Source organism: Puma concolor, chromosome E2 (assembly GCF_028749965.1).
Source record: "Puma concolor isolate L17-30 chromosome E2, mPumCon1.1.hap2, whole genome shotgun sequence".
Taxonomy (NCBI): domain Eukaryota; kingdom Metazoa; phylum Chordata; class Mammalia; order Carnivora; family Felidae; genus Puma; species Puma concolor.
Genome location: NC_141681.1, coordinates 55,829,636 through 55,847,860, shown reverse-complemented (window position 1 = coordinate 55,847,860; position 18,225 = coordinate 55,829,636). Strand labels below are relative to the sequence as shown.

The 18,225-nt window shown below is 47.1% G+C and overlaps 1 protein-coding gene across 4 annotated transcripts; it reads right to left on the bottom strand.

The window, feature by feature from the left end:
- Positions 1–1,266: 1,266 nt before the first annotated feature.
- LOC147573774 (SIGLEC family-like protein 1) lies at positions 1,267–18,018 on the bottom strand. 4 transcript variants are annotated; one of them, XM_086690581.1, is made up of 8 exons: positions 17,509–18,015; positions 17,036–17,205; positions 16,810–16,944; positions 6,326–6,434; positions 4,595–4,876; positions 4,370–4,475; positions 3,086–3,242; positions 1,267–2,030 (listed from the first exon to the last, which is right to left on the bottom strand). In XM_086690581.1, the coding sequence occupies exons 4-8, from the start codon at positions 6,327–6,329 to the stop codon at positions 2,016–2,018; spliced, it is 564 nt and encodes a 187-aa protein (XP_086546707.1). In that variant the 5' UTR covers positions 6,330–6,434; positions 16,810–16,944; positions 17,036–17,205; positions 17,509–18,015; the 3' UTR covers positions 1,267–2,015. The 4 variants fall into 4 exon arrangements, with proteins under 4 accessions (XP_086546707.1, XP_086546706.1, XP_086546709.1 ...); XM_086690580.1 differs by lacking the exon at positions 16,810–16,944; XM_086690583.1 differs by lacking the exons at positions 3,086–3,242; positions 16,810–16,944 and having other exon boundaries at positions 17,509–18,018.
- Between the last annotated feature and the right edge of the window lie 207 nt (positions 18,019–18,225).

Genomic DNA, 18,225 nt, shown 5'->3' with positions numbered 1-18,225 from the left:
CTAATCAGCCTTTAAGAGACACTCCTTCCTCAAGCCAGTACTGTGGGCAAGCAGGTGATGGGCGGTGAATTGAAAGCCATCGACCAAGGAACAAAATGCCATGTGCTCGACCCTCAGGGACGATGAGAAGGCATCTTGTGCCCCATTTCCCTTCCCGCAAGCAAGATCCCTATCACGAACAAAGCGAGACACGTGAGGAAGACCCAGCTCTTCATTCTCTTGTCCAAACCCATCCCTGACCTGTTCCCAACCCAGTTCCCATCCTCTCTCCCATTTCTCGTCTAGATGGCATTCTCCGCTGCTTAGGACCACACGTTCCGAAGTTACAGAGCACATGAGGAAATAACCCTCTGTGAGTGAGGATAGAACTTAAAACTTCTCACCAGAGCCTTTGAGGCCCTGAAAGATCTGGCACGTCCGGAGCTCACCCTTCCACCTGAGCTCCGGGGCATAGACCTGGGCTCTTAGACTCACTAAACTTCTCCCATCACAGAGCCTAGAATCTGCTGTCCCTCCGAGTAGCCCCTGATAATCCTTTTGGTCTCTCAGCCCAAATGTCACTTTCTCAGAGAGGCCTTCTCTGATTCTCTAATCCAAACTGGGTTCTTCCCCTTGTCCCTCATACTTTCTCATAGTATTATATCCTTTTTCTTCCTAGCACTTGTCAACATTGTAAGCTGCAGTTTTGTGTTTATTTCATTGTTGTTTGTGTACCTGTGTGGACCACGAGCTCCACGGAGGCAGGGCCAGTGTCTGTCTGGTTCACTCCACTACCCGGCACAAGGTGGATGCTTATATTTTTGTGGAATGTGTGAACTGTATGCCAAAGGAGTGACTGTGCATGGGGGCCTATATAAACATCTGCTCTTGAGTACGGGATGACCATCACATTGGTGCTGGATGGAGAACCATTGGATTTATGCACAAATAATGCTTCAGGGAAGAGATGACCCCTTTTTGCAACCTCTGAAAATTACCAGCATCTGGCTCCAGAAGGGAGGATGCCATCCACTCAGAGGGGAACAATACACAGCCATTGTCCATCCTCTTGCCAGATCCCTGTTCTCATTTCTTGTATGCCTGTCTTTCAGCCAAGAAATACTGCACTAACCTCTTAACTAGGCTCTTTGCCTCCGGTCTTCTATCTTCTGAGTTCCATAACTACTCCTAGCACGATTTCACTATGTATCATTCTTTGCTTCAAACCTTGCAACAGCTTATCATTCATTCATTCATTCATTCATCCATTCAGTTATTCGACAAACATCTTTGAGAGTCTTATATTTTAGGAACCATTCTAGGTGCTGGTGGTTCAAGTAGAAACCAAGACAGACAAGATACCTGTTCTTGTGGAACTTACATTCTAAGGGAGTCAAGATTAAGGCTCCAATGCCTTGTCTTGGCATTCAGGGATGGTCTCTGTGTCTTTTCTCCACCTGGACCTCTGGATACCACTTTTCACTCACTATCTACCTACATATGCCTCAGGTCAGGATACCGAAGTTCAAAGGGTGCAGTGGTGAAAAGGTTTCATCCAAAGACACATAGCCACTAAGCATTAAAGTTGGGATTCAATCCATATATGATGGCTCCAAAGCCTGGTGCTCTTGTATGTATATTCCAGGTTCTGGGCATACAGTAGGGGCTCCAAAGCTACTTCTGGACCATAGTCTCACATTTATTTTTCCTTTCGTTGATACCATCCTAGGCCAGAGCATACTTCTGGTTAACCTGAACAACAGATCATAGAGTTTGCTTGCAAAGATTCTAAGACCAGGTCCCAGAGTAACCCTACTCAATGGAGAACCAGTCAGTGTGAGGGACAGGTGGGGCTTGAGAGGGCTTTGTGAGCTGAGGAGGCTCCAGGGATCCGGGTTTGTTATAGACTCCAGGGTTTCTGGGGTGCCTAAGGATTCCGTGGACTTTGGTAATCCCGCAGATATTGGGGACTCCAGGTAGGCACGTAGTTTTCATAGGCTTCATGAGCTCCACTTTATCTTGCTTTTTCTGGAAGTTTAAGGTAAGCGGTGCTACAGAGCAGGGCAAAGAAAGAAGAATATTGGAATAAGTCGAGAGGTGAGGTATCTAGTTCTTAAATGGACAGAATCCTGTCTCTCCCTATGAGCACAGAATTACAGCAATGTGGAGCAGACATTGGCTTCACCTTTTCTCAGAACCCCATGACTGGAGCCTGCAACCTGTCTTCTCTCAGTGCCCCTCCCTGTGCATTCCTAGCACTGCGAGCCACCCAATGTTCCCCAGACTCTTCTGGGGAGTTCTGCCTGACTTCCCCAGGGAGGGTCAATCCCTCCCTCCTCAACTATAACTCCTGTCCCAGCCCTGTTGCTGCAAGGCTACCTTCCCACCAGCCTGCTTGCTCTCTGAGGACAGGGGCCTGGGTCTGACCCATTTCTGAGACCCCGGCATTGCCCAGCATGGAGGTTGGGAGATACTGCAGGATATCTTGGTGGAATTTAACAGCTTCTTGGTTTATCCGCAAAGGGACACCAGCTCCAATGCAGGGTTTAAGGAGGGCAGCAGGGCATTTCCAGTCCTCGAGGATTGTAAATGGTACATAACACTGAGGCCTGTCTCTTCCAAGCCCTGCTGAGGATATGGGGTGCAAGGTAAATGAAGACCTTGTCTTTCTTCTGGTCTCCAAGCACTTCAGGCTAACTTGGGCCTGTGGTATCTACAGACCGTGTTTTCTACAATCTGCCAAACACTCAGAGACCAAAGCCTTTGGCTTCCACTCTGATGCCACAAACACTGTTAGGGATTCTTTCAACCCCGTTCTCAATGGGGACTCAGTGTGAAGGGGTGTGTGTGTGTGTGTGTGTGTGTGTGTGTGTGTACATTGCTGATTCTAATGCCCTTTAAGTTATTTGTCTTAATTTTCATCCTTCTTCGCCTCTCTGGGCCTTGGCTTCACCATCTATAAGATGATCTGCAAGCACATTCTGGCATTCTAGGTGCCCCATAGGACTGATGATGGTAATTCCTTTAAACACTGTATGTGCTTCTCCTCGTGAGTCTTACTGCCATTATGCTGATAGTCTAGACTCCAGACGCAGTGGGTACCCACCAATATCTCACTCTCTGAAGATGGAGTGATTGTGGATTTTTCTGGCTCCTTAGGCTTCAGAGACAGCTTGGGTTCTTGGCATGCTCTGACTTTTGGGCTCTTTTCTGCTTTGACCGCTGCAATTTTCTTTGCCAGCTTCATTCTGATATGTTTCACCCTAAGGAAATGACCCCCCCCCCATCAGTTCCGGCTCTCTGCCCCCCACTGGGCTCTGGTCTCCACCAGAAGTTCTGGTTTAGAGCTTCAACGACACCACTGGCTTGCTGTGTTATCTGGGGCAAGCCACACAGCCTCTCTGGGAATTGGTTCCATCCTCTGTACAATTGGGAAACCTTGCTTATTGGGCTGTGAGGCTCAGATGAGGTCAGCCATGAAAGGGCTTTGCAAACTGTAAAGGATTGTTATTGGTCTTTAGGTGCAGCTGATTATACTTTAAAAATAGCTCCCCGGTTTGCCCTGCCACCTTGTGGCTCTTCTTTCTCACTCCTGATAGCCAGTCGATCCCAAGTGTCCCATCATCTCTCTGACTGCCCTTCATCACTTAAACCCAGCTCAAACTGGGCTCTTTATTATGTAGTCTTCCTGCCTGGCCTCATGCCTCTGGCTTTTGCCCTCTGGTCTGTGTACAGACACCTTGCACTAGGAGCTTTTCTTCCCTGCTTAACACTGTTCCTCGGCTCCCAACTGAGGATCAAGTCCAAGACACTTGGACTGGCCAGAGCCCCCCTCCCCCCCCCCACCCTCTCTCCCCCCGCTGAAGTCTCTGGCCTGACCTCTGGCAGCTCTGCCCTTCTCACTCTGGGCTTCTAGCCAATACATTTAGCCAAGTTTCGAGAGTCTTTAGGAACTAACACCAAGAAGCTTTCTCAACTTCATGTTCAGCCATTTCCCATCACTGTCAATGCATCTGACATTGCACACAGACACCGGCAATTCCTCAAATGTGTCTCTGGGGTCTGCATATGCTACTTTCCACCCAGCAAATGAGCACTCAGCCCCTCAGGGCCGCTTTAGACAGCACCCCGGGGAGCTCCACTGGCTTCTCCGTGGCTGCCACTTCCTCCTTTGCTTTCTCCTTTATGAAATTCACTGAAAGCCTCTGTCCCTTGGGCCTTGTTTGTGGCTGAGCATAGTCCTGAGGGCCCTGGACTGTGGTGACCATGTTTGGTGCCTCCTTCCCTTACCAGACCCTGAGCTCCTTGGACGCAGGGGTTCTGTCTTTCCCTTTCCCCGCCAGCACCCAGGCCAGGGCCTGCTGGGTACGGTTTTAGCCCTGGTACTCACATGAGTGGGATGAGGCAGAAAAACAGCAGTGAGGCTGCAATGGCTCCATAGACAACACCCTGGATCAGCCCTTTCATGAAAGTCTGGGGAAGAAAAGAACTCTTTCCTGGAAGGAGAGAGCATGTGAGAAAGTCTTCTGTCCTGAAAGCTTGGAGTTGGAGTCCGAGCTCTGCTCCCTCCTCAGCTCACTCCCTCACCCAGATACCGGGCCCCCTCTACCCTCACTTGGCATCAGTAGGATGCTCAAAGCATGGGTTCCATTTTGGTTCTTCCCCTCACAGAGAAGGCTTGTGCTCATTTTTGGCTGCTCTGTCAGGCTGATGGTGCTGTTGGCCCAGGGGGCAATTATGGTGGAAGTCACGTGGACACTGCTATCCACGCTGTTCGCACCCACGGGAGCCCCTCCCATCCACCACTGCACGGAGGGTGTGGGGATGCCATAGAAGGAACAGCTGCACAGAAGAGTCTTCTCCAAGGAACAAGAAGAATAGAGCAGCCTGGCAGGTGCTGTGGGGAGGAAGGATCAGCAATCAGCAAGCATCCTGACTTCCTTTCTCCACTTCCTCCAAGACCCAGCCTTCTCCTTATTTGTGACTCCCAAAGGAGCTTCCAAAAGACTTTCTGGAAGCCCAGAGGAGCTGGGCTTCACAGACAAGTTCCCCTTCATCCTTTCTCCTCACCTGGCTTCAAAGTGAATGCTGGACCTGACTAATGGCAAGGGAACTTTCTGAGGATCTGCATTGCCTCTGAGCCGTTACCTGACCCCCACCTCCACCCCCAGGCTCTTCCTCCCATCCCTCAGGCTCTGCTCCTTCCCAGTTCCATCTGTGATCAATTTCTTCCTCTCTCTCTCTTACTGTCCAGATGCTGTTGGGCAAGTCACTTCCCTTTCTTTATGCTTTCTCAGTTTGGAAAATGGGGGTATTTGCTGAACTGTATCATGCTATTACCGATGTAAGAATAAATGCCCTGGAGCACCTGGGTGAATCAGTCGGTTAAGCATCTGACTCTTGATTTTGGCTCAGGTCATGATCTCACGGTTCCTGAGTTTGAGCTCTACACTGAGCTCTGTGCTGATGGTGTGGAGCCTGCTTGGGATTCTCTCACTCCCTCTTTCTCTCTCTCCCCCCAGTAAGTAAATAAACTTAAAAAAAAAAACAAAAAACAATGAATGCCCTATGGTTGGCAGTGTTCCTAGCTGAGTACATGGTAAAATGTTCCCCATTCAATAAATAGAGCACCTTTCTAGATTTTCTTCTTCCCAGTCCCAAGTGGCCTTTGAGCACTCATCCTAAGCAGAGATTGCTATGGTGTTTTCTGAGTAAGAACATTTGAGCCTGCTTCACTCTACACAGAATGGGTGGGATATGTTATCCACTTGGTGACTTTCATCGGTTGATAAATAAGGAACAGTCACCCTCTTCAGGGTCTTTCAACAAGGAATCAGTTCTTAGCGTTACTGACAAAGCATACGTTGTCACCGGGAGTCGTTTGAGATTACTGGAAGAAAGGGGTAATTTTCTCTTAAAGAGTACCCCTTGATCTTGGACTTTTCATCTGGGTCACATGGAGGCAGGGGGATGAGGAAGTTTCAGGGACTCTCCTTGATTGCTGTCCTCTGGATTATGTATTTTTACCATCTGGGAAAGCGTGCCTGTGGACAGTGACTGACAGACACGGGAAAACTGACTACCCCTGGGTTTTCCAGCATTTTGTGCTTGTACCTTCAACCTCCTTGGCTGAGCGCCCACCCTCACCCCTAACTCCGCTCCCCGACCCAGTCTGCTCTTTGGCCCAGACATCCCCAGCCCTGCCGGGACCCGACACACAGATGTCTAATCCATGTTGGTTATTTGGTACCCTAACCCTTATGTCCTCTTCTCAGACCTCTGCAGCCTAGCCCCCCCTGGTCCTGGCACCTCAGACACCTCCAGCACTGCCCCTCACCCCACTCACCCATCTGCAGCAGCAGTGGTCCTCAGGAAGAGGAGGGGCCCGGGGTCTTTGCCTCAGCTGGCTCTCGCGTCAGAGCCATGTGGTTCAGAAGGGACGAGACGGCAGGTAACTGAAAGGATGTGGGTGGGAGAGCAGAAAGTATTCTTAGCAAGCCAGGGGCTTCTGTTTCTGGTCATCCTGGAGGTCTGTTCATCCTCAGAAGCAGGAATTACATGGGGTGAGACGTTCAAGAGCATCTAGGGACAGGAAGCACCCCGATGACCTCCGGTGGGGGGGTGCCCAATGCTGCATCTCCTTCTTTCTCCCCTGGTCTTTCCCTCCCAGACCCAGCCCACTTGGGAGAAACTCAGTTACCATGTCCCTTGGGTTCTCTCTCAAAGCAAATGGGGTTTCATGGAAGAGCTGTGTGCCTCAGAAGCACAGGACCAGTCCGGGTGTTTGGCATAACCCACAGGAACCATGAGAGGAATTGCCTAGAGCAGGAGCGACTCAGGCCAGGTGGCCAGGGAGGAGTGATGGTCCAGAAAGACAGGCTCTGCACCAACAGCAGAGAGCCGGATGCAGGGCTCTAACTCACGAACCGTGAGATCACAACCTGAGCTGAAGTCAGATACTCAACTGACTGAGCCACTAGGCGCCCCAAGGATGGGACAACCTTAACAGATCCTTTGGGAAAATGGGAATGGACAAGAATTCCTACCTCTGATAGGAGAAGTTCCAAACTTCCTTGCTTTGCAAATGAGATTCTCCACAATTTTGCCTCACCTTTGCTGTTCCCCCCTGCGCCTTTCCCAACATTTTCCACACCAAAGGGAAAGTGCTGCCTTCTCCAGTGTTCACCTTACACATCCTTCCCCCTTTCACAGCTTTTCCTCTGGCAACTCTGCTCCACCCACCTTCAAATCCTACTCCAGTTTCAAAGCTGAGTTGAGTGCCACTTCCTGCATGCAGCCTCTCCTGATCTCCCTGCCCGGTCAAAAGTGCAGAAATCTCTCCCCTTTCCAGAAGGACCCAGTTATTTCCTTTGTTGTTTCTTGAGGAAAGAGTCAGTTTTTCCCTCCTAGTAGAGTTATTTGTTTTTATGCAGCCAAACAACAACTCCTTATCCTGCTCTTCATTACTAACAAACCCAACTTTGTTTAGCGGTGCGTTGTTGCAAGTTAAAGCACTACTTTGTCCTCCTTTGCAGGTAACTTGGGGCACGTGACATTGTTTTATTGGAAGTGGGCTGAGGGTTCCCGGGAAAGTCTTCCTTTCCTGATATTGTCATTTCTTTCCTCCTTGTCGCTTTCTTCTCTTTCCTCCCTAGAATATGGATGTGATCCTGGAGGTAGAGCAGCCATTTGGCAGCCATGAGGTAACCACGAGGATGAACGCCACTCATGAAGGATATTCTAGCAGAATAGTTTGAGGAGCCCAATCCCTGATGGCCTTGTGTTACTGCTACACCAGCTCTGCACAGCCTATCTCTGTTCATCACTTTGGATGAGGAAGACAAATTTTTATTTGGTTAGGTCATTCTAGTTGGGAAACTAACACAATATCTTAGTAAAGAATCTACCTGAGACTGAGCCCTTTAAGGGAAGGCCCTACATCAAACAGACCTTTGTGACCTCAGAAGAGCTTAGAAAATGACCTTGCTTAGGGTGCCTGGGTGGCTCAGTCTGTTAAGCATCTGACTCTTTTTCTGTTTTTTAAGTTTATTTATTTTGAAAGAGAGAGAGAGGGAGGGGCAGAGAGAGAGAGAGAGAGAGAGAGAATCCCAAGGAGGCTGCATGTGGGCAGCTTGGAGCCCAATGTGGGGCTCGCTCTCACAAACTGTGAGATTGTGACCTGAGCTGAAATCAAGAGATGGACACTTAAACTGAGCCCCCCAGGCACCCCAAGGGTCTGACTTTTGATCTTGGCTCAGGTCATGATCTCACAGTTTGTGAGAGCGAGCCCTGTGTCAGGCTCTGTGCTGACAGTGCAGAGGCTACTTGGGATTCTCTCTCTCCCTCTCTATCTGCTCCTCTCCACTCAAAATAAATAGGTAAACATTAAAAAAGAAAGGAAGAAAGTGACCTTGTTTGGTAGTCACTGACAACATGTTCAACTGTCAGTTTTATCTTTTGTGAAACTATCCCCCCCCCTTTTTTTTTAAATAAAGCATTGACTTAAGAGCAGGGGCCCTGGATTTGAGTACTGATTATATAAGCTATGTCACTGATTCACTGGAGGACCACAGACAAGTCCTTTCCCTCTTTGGCCACGAGTCCTCCATTTCTGCACAAATTCCTGGAAAAGGCAGGATGAGGGGACGTGTCCCTAGTCTATAATGCCTTGTGGCAGACACTTCTGGCTTCTGACCCAACAGGCATCCCAGCACCATTATCCCTGTTCCCTCTACTACAGAGCCTTAAAATAACAAATATTAATGTTCCCAGGTTCCCTTACATGAATGTCCTGGTAGCCAGGTGACACAGTTTTGGTCAAGGGAAGGAAAAAAACCTTTCCAACCATATTGATATTTTACTGTTCAGAAAGGAACCTAGAAGGGAAAAAGAAAGCAAAACCCTAAAATTGAACACAAACGAGATCTAGTAAACCAATGAAAACAATGATAACAGAACCATTCTGGAAGAATGTCTATTTCAAGTAACCTTTGAACACAGTGCTCTGACTCTACTGTCTTGAGGGAGACAAAGAGAGTTATCAATACAAACCCTCGGCTTTAAAGAACAAATGCTATTTCCATATTCTGTTCATTGAAAGAGCCTAGAAGCAACGACATATCCCTAGTGATAAACATACCTAGCACCTATATCTTGGTTTCTAAACAATATCCATCATTGGGCTGGAGCCTGCATAAACCAGCTTTAAAAAGCTGATTATTGGGGCGCCTGGGTGGCGCAGTCGGTTAAGCGTCCGACTTCAGCCAGGTCACGATCTCGCGGTCCGTGAGCTCGAGCCCCGCGTCGGGCTCTGGGCTGATGGCTCAGAGCCTGGAGCCTGTTTCCGATTCTGTGTCTCCCTCTCTCTCTGCCCCTCCCCCGTTCATGCTCTGTCTCTCTCTGTCCCAAAAATAAATAAACGTTGAAAAAAAAATTAAAAAAAAAAAAGCTGATTATTAAATTTTCAAAAATGTTACAAGCTGGTTGTCAAACACGGCCATTATTAAAAATTAAATTATATAAACTTATAAACAAATTATATTAAAAGCAGAGATGGTAATCACTCGAAACTGATTACTCCCTAATTTTTCTAGTGCATTTTACTGTTATCTGTGTCCTTGAGATTATTTGCATCTATTGTACCTGTATGATGGAAATACCACATAACGGTGTGCTATTGTATCTCTTCCTAACTCTATATGATGAGTTGGTAGCTTGAGACTATCTCCAGTGAGAGTGTCTACACAGCAGAGGTTGGTGATACTACAATTCAGGGCTTCTTTTTCCCTTTGGAGATCCGGCTAGTAAATATTTACTAGCATTCCATTGCTAGTATTTCCCACTCAAAGGAACCCCTTCATGTTGGAACAGCCTTCCATAAACCAAGCAGCTCTTTGTTGGTCAACTGAGAGCTATTCACTGTCACCGCCCAAGTGGCAATAGGATCTGGCAGCTCCTCGGGTGCTAAAAGGAGGAGAAAGAGGCCATCTGCTCCCTAATGTGATGACTACCTCCTCACATTCCCATGGTACCAGGTTCCCCTATAAACCATTTCCATTTTATTACAGAACTCTTCTGGGCACGGTCTTCCTTATTATCGTGTTTACCCAAATTACCAAAGATATCATGGATATTTCAGGTTTCAGGATTATTGTACTTCCCTCCGTCCTGTGGGCATTTTCAATCAAAGCTCAATAGCCAGCTAGATGTCTGTCTCAAATGGAAATTTCCTGATTAAAAAAAAAAAAAAATCCCAGTGGTTGCCACTGGGTGGTGCTGGCTGGCTTTTGCCATAAACTGCAGTCTGCATAGACTCCCAAGACTTCACTCTAGTGGTTTTATGGTTAGGAGCTGGCCATATTCCCAAATGTAGAATGTGTGCCATCCAAAATCCAAATCAATCAAACGCTGGGTTTCTGACATGTTTTTTTTTTTTTTTCCTCACCAGATATCCTATATTCTTCAAATTAACAACCTGTGTGGGCCTGGGCAATTTTATTGGTTCCCATTTAGCATATACTGGCTGAAGGGAGGATTTACATGCCTCCTATTTCATAATACTAGGTAAGGGAGGTGTTTCCTAGTCAGACACGGTATGTACTTACATTCAGATAAAGGAGGAGACACAATGGCTTTACATAAAATCTGTTCAAGTATTCTATTTTTCATCTAAACAAACCCTCACTTTAACTCCTTCAATCCCTCTATTCCCATATCTTCCCAATCTAACTATAACTCCCACTAGCCTCCAGCTTAAGGAGTCCCAGAAACATCTCTTCTCCTGACCATTTTACCACTAATGTGCATGTGGCTTTGAGTCTCCAGCTAGGCATGGAGCCAAAGAACTGAGGCCCTTTTATTTACTTTTTTAAAAATTAAAAAAAGTGTTTTTATTTATTTTTGAGAGAGAGAGAGCACAAGCAGGGGAGGGGCAGAGAGAGAGGGAGACACAGAATCCAAAGCAGGCTCCAAGCTCCAAGCTGTCAGCACAGAGCCTGATGTGGGGCTCAAGCTTGTGAACTGTGATATTGTGACCTGAAATCAGACGTTTGACCGATTAAACCACCCAGGTGCCCCAATTATCATCTTGTTTTTAAAAGAATACTTATTTATTTTGAGAGAGCAAGCACGAGTTGGGGAGGGGCCACCCAAGAACCCCTGACCAATCATTACCTTGATTAGGTCATGGGACCATCACCTCAAGCCATTTGAAGTTCAGGTCCCATTGTCATATTTGCCTTTGGACTTTTGAAATTCCTCGAAACTAGGGTAACTAGAACAGATTTTATTAGGATCCTTCAAAGTTGGGGGGGAGGTATCTGAGGCTCCCCCTGGTCTACCCAAACTCCAAAAGCACTGCACTCAGACCTTTGTTTTGATCCCATCAATTTCTATTTTATTCATTTATTTTATTTTTTTAATGTTTATTTTTGAGAGAGAAAGAGACAGAGACAGAGTGCTAGTGGCGGAGGGGCAGAGATTGAGAGAGAGAGAGACAGAGAGAGAGAGACAGAATCTGAAGCAGGTTCCAGGCTCTGGGCTGTCAGCACAGAGCCTGATGTGGGGCTCAAACCCACAAACTGCGAAATATTGACCTGAGCCGAAGTTGGACACTTAACTGACTGAGCCACCCAGGTGCCCTGATTCATAACTATTTAAAGATTTTTCTCTTGGGGCGCCTGGGTGGCGCAGTCGGTTGAGCGTCCGACTTCAGCCAGGTCACGATCTCGCGGTCTGGGAGTTCGAGCCCCGCGTCAGGCTCTGGGCTGATGGCTCGGAGCCTGGAGCCTGTTTCCGATTCTGTGTCTCCCTCTCTCTCTGCCCCTCCCCCGTTCATGCTCTGTCTCTCTCTGTCCCAAAAATAAATAAACGTTGAAAAAAAAAAATTAAAAAAAAAAAAAAAAAGATTTTTCTCTCTGTAGGGATGAGTCCCTTTGACACTCCCTTCATCTTTCTCCGTTCTCTTGTGAATCACTCACTCTAATTTTCTTTGCGACCTATTGTTCCAACATGACTTTTCCCTTTAGTAGCAGCCCTGAGGCCAGCAGCCATAGCTCAGACTGAACAGAACCCAAGCTTGGACCAGCGTTAGGATCCACTCCAGCTCTTTTCTTTCATTATAGCTCTTACAGATAAAAGCAACCAAGGGATTGTTATATTTGGCTGGTTTCTTGAGATTTTGAATTTCCTTATGCACCTAGTGAGTCAATTCCTTCAGAGTTGGATCCATAATTAAAAAAAAAAAAAAAGAAGAAACACTGGTAACTTTAACTTCCTGTAACTAATTGCAGAACAGTTGCATTTTCATGCCCATGAGTGACTTTGGGGACATGTAGGAATGAAAGGTTCCTCATCCCCTGATTTCACATCTTTGTTCTTCCCAAACCATATGTTTCACTGAGTCAGGTTCTCGCAAATCTCATTTCTGAGGCCAACTGCAAAGTTAGGGAACAGTTCCAAAAAGATGGCCTCACTTCTGACACCAACTGCAGATTTCAGAGGTCTCTAAAACCACCCTCACTTCTAACACCAATTGCAAGTGTTAGGGTCCCCATGACTACTCATAGGTTCGATAATTCACTAGAAATATTCACAGAATTCCTGAAAGCTGTTATACTCATGGTTATTATTTATTACAACTGAAGGATTCGTATTAAAATCTAGCCAGGGAAGAAGCACATAGGGCAGAGTCCAGGAAAGTTCCAACCAGAGTTCCCAGCTGTCCTCTCCCTGTGGAGTCATGGACAGTATAACTCATATTTCCTGGTAATGATGTGCGACAATATGCATGGAATATGACGACCTCAGAAGTTCACCCAAGCCTTGTGTCCACAGTTTTTATTGGGCCTTCATCACATGGGCCCGACTGACTGCTCCCAGTCAGTCCCATCACATGGGTTTGGGTCTCTGTCTGTAGGTCCTTCTGAAGTTGAGCTGGTACCACATGATCCAAAGACCTTAAATCACATTGTTACATGATCTGGTGTGGCCGGCCCCTGCCTTGAATCACATTTGCAGACTATTCAGTGTGATGCAAGGCCCCCAGGCAAACAAAGACACTCCTGTCAGGCATGGCATCCTAGGGGCTTAGATATTATTTCCCAGAAGCCAAGGGTGAAGGCCAGATCTTTCTTCAAGCTGGGTTAAATACCTTATCACAAAGAATGATAAATGCCAAATCCAGGGTAGCAGTAATTTCTAGGTTTGAGTGGGAAATGTTTCTGGGGAAAGGATATATAAGAGGTATAACACACATTCCTTTTATACCATTTTCACACCTTTCAATATGTCTGAAATATTTCACAATATTTAAATGAAAATCTGATCATTTGTCATTTATGTAAAAGCTTTATATATGTGCATTACATGAAAATATATATGTTCACACATAATAGTTATATGTTCATATATAACACATTCATAAATGCACAAACATAAATGAAACAAAGATCTGGAAAGATACATAATAAGCTGGTACCAGTACTTACCTATGGGTAGAGCAGTGATAAGAGGAAAGATGAAGTAGGATTTTCAGTTTTTATTCTATACACGTTGGCATTGTTTGACACGTAAGTTTGCATTCATGTATTACATTGGGGAACAAATTCTTTTCATAAAGATGAATTAGTAAATGAAAACAAAGACAGGATTGCATAATTAGACCATAATGAAATGTTGAAAATCTTTGACTGAGATAAATATTTATTTATGTACTAATACCTGTCAATTCCACCTGTACATCATCTCATTTACTACTCCCAAGAACCTGAGAGACTGACTATACAATGTCCATACCATATATGGCCCTCAAGCCTCAACTGTATGACATGACTCTGACCCTCACTTTGCAGCAACAAATACAAGAAGCCAAACCACAACCTCTGTGGCAATCGGCCCAGTACAGTCAGAACTTGGTCAAAAACTTCCCTGTTTTTTGCCCCTGCTTCCAGCTCAGAACCAACCAAAGAAAGTGGACTCTGCTCCCCAATTCAACCACATAAGATACCCCCACTCTTTCTTCTTTCTTTCTTTCTTTCTTTCTTTCTTTCTTTCTTTCTTTCTGTTTCTTTTGAGAGCAAGAGGGGCAGAGGAAGAGAGAGAGAGGGAGAGAATCTTAATCTTAAGCAGGTGTGGAGCCTGACGTGGGGCTTGATTCCATAACTCTGGGATCGTGACCAGAGCCGAAACCAAGAGTCAGACGCTCAACTGACTGAGCCACCCAAGTGCCCCTAAATTGCCCCCACTTCAAATTAGCTAACCTCCAGCTTCCCCATGATAACACTCTCCTGTCAGACCCTATCTGAAACTCTTTTTCCCACTATGCTGCCTCCCTTTGAGTTGTTGCCACATGCAAGTGATGGTGGCTGACTCTCCTGTTACAGCTCTGAATAAGCAACTTGTTTGTTCTCACTTGGGTAGTCTTCGTTTATTTCCAGTAACCCTGAGGAATTAAGTCTTACAAAGGCCTCCTTATGGAGGAGGAAACTGAAGTGCAAGGTAGTAAGTGATTTCCTTAAATAAGTTAGAGATGGATCTAAAAGTCAAGTTCCGGGGCGCCTGGGTGGCTCAGTCGGTTAAGTGTCCGACTTCGGCTCAGGTCATGATCTCAAGGTTTGCGAGTTTGGGCCCCACGTTGGGCTGTGTGCTGACAGCTCAGAGCCTGGGTTCTGCTTCACATTCTGTGTCTCCCTCTCTCTCTGCCCCTCCTCTGCTCATGCTCTGGCTCTCTCTGTCTCAAAAATAAATAAAACATTTTTTTTAAAGTTTTTTTTTCAACGTTTATTTATTTTTGGGACAGAGAGAGACAGAGCATGAACGGGGGAGGGGCAGAGAGAGAGAGAGGGAGACACAGAATCGGAAACAGGCTCCAGGCTCTGAGCCATCAGCCCAGAGCCTGACGCGGGGCTCGAACTCACGGACCGTGAGATCGTGACCTGGTTGAAGTCGGATGCTTAACCGACTGCGCCACCCAGGCGCCCCAATAAAACATTTTAAAAAAATAAAATAAAATATAACTCAAGTTCCTCTTGCTCCACACCAACCTCCCAAGGAGCAGAAAAATGTTTATAAACTACCTACATTCTTTGGCCAACAGGCAACAGAGCAAGGGTAGAAAGTAATATTAAAAGTTTAAACATCCTTGCTCTCATCTCAGAAAAATAAAAATAAAAACCAATCACCTAAAACTTAGGAAACATGTCTCTAAATCAAATGAACTAGCACCTAGGAAGAAATCAAGAGTTGAAAGCTCAGAGTCCTTTGTGACCACCCTCTTTTCTCTCGTGGCCTGCAGCCATGTCGGAAAATCCTGTGGGCACTGATTTCAAAATACACTTCCCAGTCACCTCCACTGCTGTCACCCTGGCCCAAGACACCAGGCTCACTCACCCAGATGGCTGCAGGAACCGACTCACTGGCCTTGCTGCTCTACCTTAGTCCCTGTCCATTTTATTCCCCGTGCTGTGGCCAGAGGGAACCTATCAACACTTCAGTAACATCCTGCCCCTTCTCTGCTCAAAATTCTCCAGTGCCTCTCATCTCACTCCAAGTATAAGCCAAAGTTCTGCACGAGGTAGGTAGCCCCTCTCCCTTTACCTCTCTGACCTCACCTCCTGACACTCTACAGAGGCCCTGCTCTCTACTTCAAAGCACAGTCTGAGGGCGCCTGGGTGGCTCAGTCAGTTAAGCACCTGACTCTTGGTTTCAGCTCAGGTCACGATCCCACAATCTCACAGTTTGTGAGATTGAGCCCTGCGTCAGGCTCTGCGCTGACAGCTTGGAGCCTGTTTGGGATTCTCTCTCTGCCCCTCCCCTTCTCCCTCTCTCTCTCTTTCTCTCTCTCTCTAAAAACAAATAAATAGGGGCGCCTGGGTGGCTCAGTTGGTTAAGCGTCCGACTTCAGCCAGGTCACGATCTCACGGTCCGTGAGTTCGACCCCGCGTCGGGCTCTGGGCTGATGGCTCAGAGCCTGGAGCCTGTTTCCGATTCTGTGTCTCCCTCTCTCTCTGCCCCTCCCCCATTCATGCTCTGTCTCTCTCTGTCTCAAAAATAAATAAAACGTTAAAAAAAAATTTTTTTTAAAAACAAATAAATAAACTAAAAAAAAAAGTACAGTCTGCTTCCTCTAATGAGTCTCAAGAAGCACATTCCTTAGTGGTGGCACTCTCACTCATTCTCTCTAGCAACCAATATTGTGAGCACCTTGTTTACTCCAGGCACTGTTTTAGGGAAAGGGAATTAAATAAGAATAAGAATCCCTGTCTTCATTCTAGCAGGGAGGGAAGGCAGACAATGAATGAGTTGGCAATCAAGATAATTTGATAGCTAGGAAGTACCATGAAGAAAAATAACGCAGGATAATAGGATAGCGGGTTATGGGATGGGGGTGGCAATGGAGAAACAGCTTAGGTAGAGTGGTCAGAGAAAGCCTCTTTGAGGAAGTGACATTTGAGCGGATACCCAGAGGGAGGAAATCCATATCGGCTCCCCTTTTTCCATTGCCAATATATTCCCCCCTTCTCCGATTTAAAACCACATTTGGGGGCGCCTGAGTGGCTCAGTCAGTTAAGTGTCTGACTTCGGCTCAGGTCATGATCTCGTGATTCGTGAGCTCGAGCATGTGACGGGCTCTGTGCTGACAGCTCGGCCTGGAACCTGCTTCTGAATCTGTGTCTCCCTCCCTCTCTGCCCCTACCCCCCCCCCACACACTCTGTCTCTGTCTCTCAAAAATAAATAAACATTAAAAAACAAACAAACAAACCACATTTGGATGTTGGAATGAGCCCTGTCTGGGTCCAGGCCCAGGCTTTGCTAGTAAATCACTGAATAACCTTGGTCAAATATTTTCTCCTCTCTAGTTTTCCTTTGATTTCCTCATCTGTAACATGAGTGCATTTTCTGATTTGAGGTGTAGTGATCCATCTAGCTCTAAAATTCTGATTTCTTCTTGCTTTTCTCCTGCAAGGCTTTAGAGATACAGGGATGGCTCTTCATGCACCCTCTTTTTTCCTCCCCCCTATACTTCCCTTTGCCCATCTTTTCTCCTCTGCATTTTACCTTTGGCTCTCGTTGCAAGGGCTCCAGGATATTTTTCCTCCTCAGCACGCTTCCGACCGTGTATGACCTTGGCGGAGTCTAAATGCTACAAACGGCTTTTCCGACTCGCTGCGGGAAGCACTCCGCTTTTGGACGACTGGCCTACTTATGCTGACTGGAAAGCTGATTTTCTAGGGACACCAAGGACAAACAGTGAAACTGATTAACCCGCTTACACTCGGGATAACCGTGGGACTAATGACTGAACGCCTCACAGGGGGATTAATTTATTAAGAGACGGATTCAGAGGGAGCATAATTAACAGATGAGCAGGGCAGTCTACCAAGTGGGTGGATTATCAGATTCACTGATTAATTGGTTTGCAAGGGGACTACCTTTTTGACTCATAAGGACGCTAATCTGATCCTTAATCAACAGACCGCTTGGTGGGCTTATTAGACTGGTGACCCCCCCTGGCTGCCCTTGAGGCCGACCCGGTAACCGACTTGGTGGCGGGCTGAATGCACACAGGCTCCTGGTGAACTGAGCCTCCCCAGACGAGCAACCCAGAAGTAGTCTCTGTCCCACCGACAGGCTCCAGGGGGCCTCTCAGGTTGGAGAGCCGTCCTGGCACCCAACCGACCCCCCCAGTGACTGCCAAGCCCAGGGCCGTCTGACTGCCAGAGAAGCCCTGCGTTATGGAAGCCCAGTTGGCGGTTCCAACGCGCCAGGCCGCGCATTCAACGGTAGCCAGGAAGAAGAGGCCAGGAGAGGGCGCCCGACGCCAGCCGGCTTCCGTCGGTGGCGCGGGGAAGGCTGGAGGGCAACAGGAGTCCCCTGATCCCGCCTTCCAGCCTTGCATGGGGCGTGTCTACCCTGCAGCCAGTCACCGGCTGCATGGGCGTATCCCGCAGCCAATCAGCGGTTGCACGTGCCTTTCCGCCGCACCCAATCAAGGAGGCCGCTGAAGCTTGGCAACGCCCAGAAATAGTCTTGAGGACTTGAACCGGTTGTGGTGGGAATGTGGGTGCCCGTTTTCCTTTTAGAGAGGCCTTTCTTCATGATGCTAGTGAAAACTCTTCTACCCTGCCTGATTCTGCTGGCTCAAGCTCCTTGTTGCACTCATGAAACACTTTCTTAGCCATTAAACATTTTCACGGGTCGCCTGATTGGCTCAGACAGGTGGAGCATCCACTCTTGATCTAGAGGGT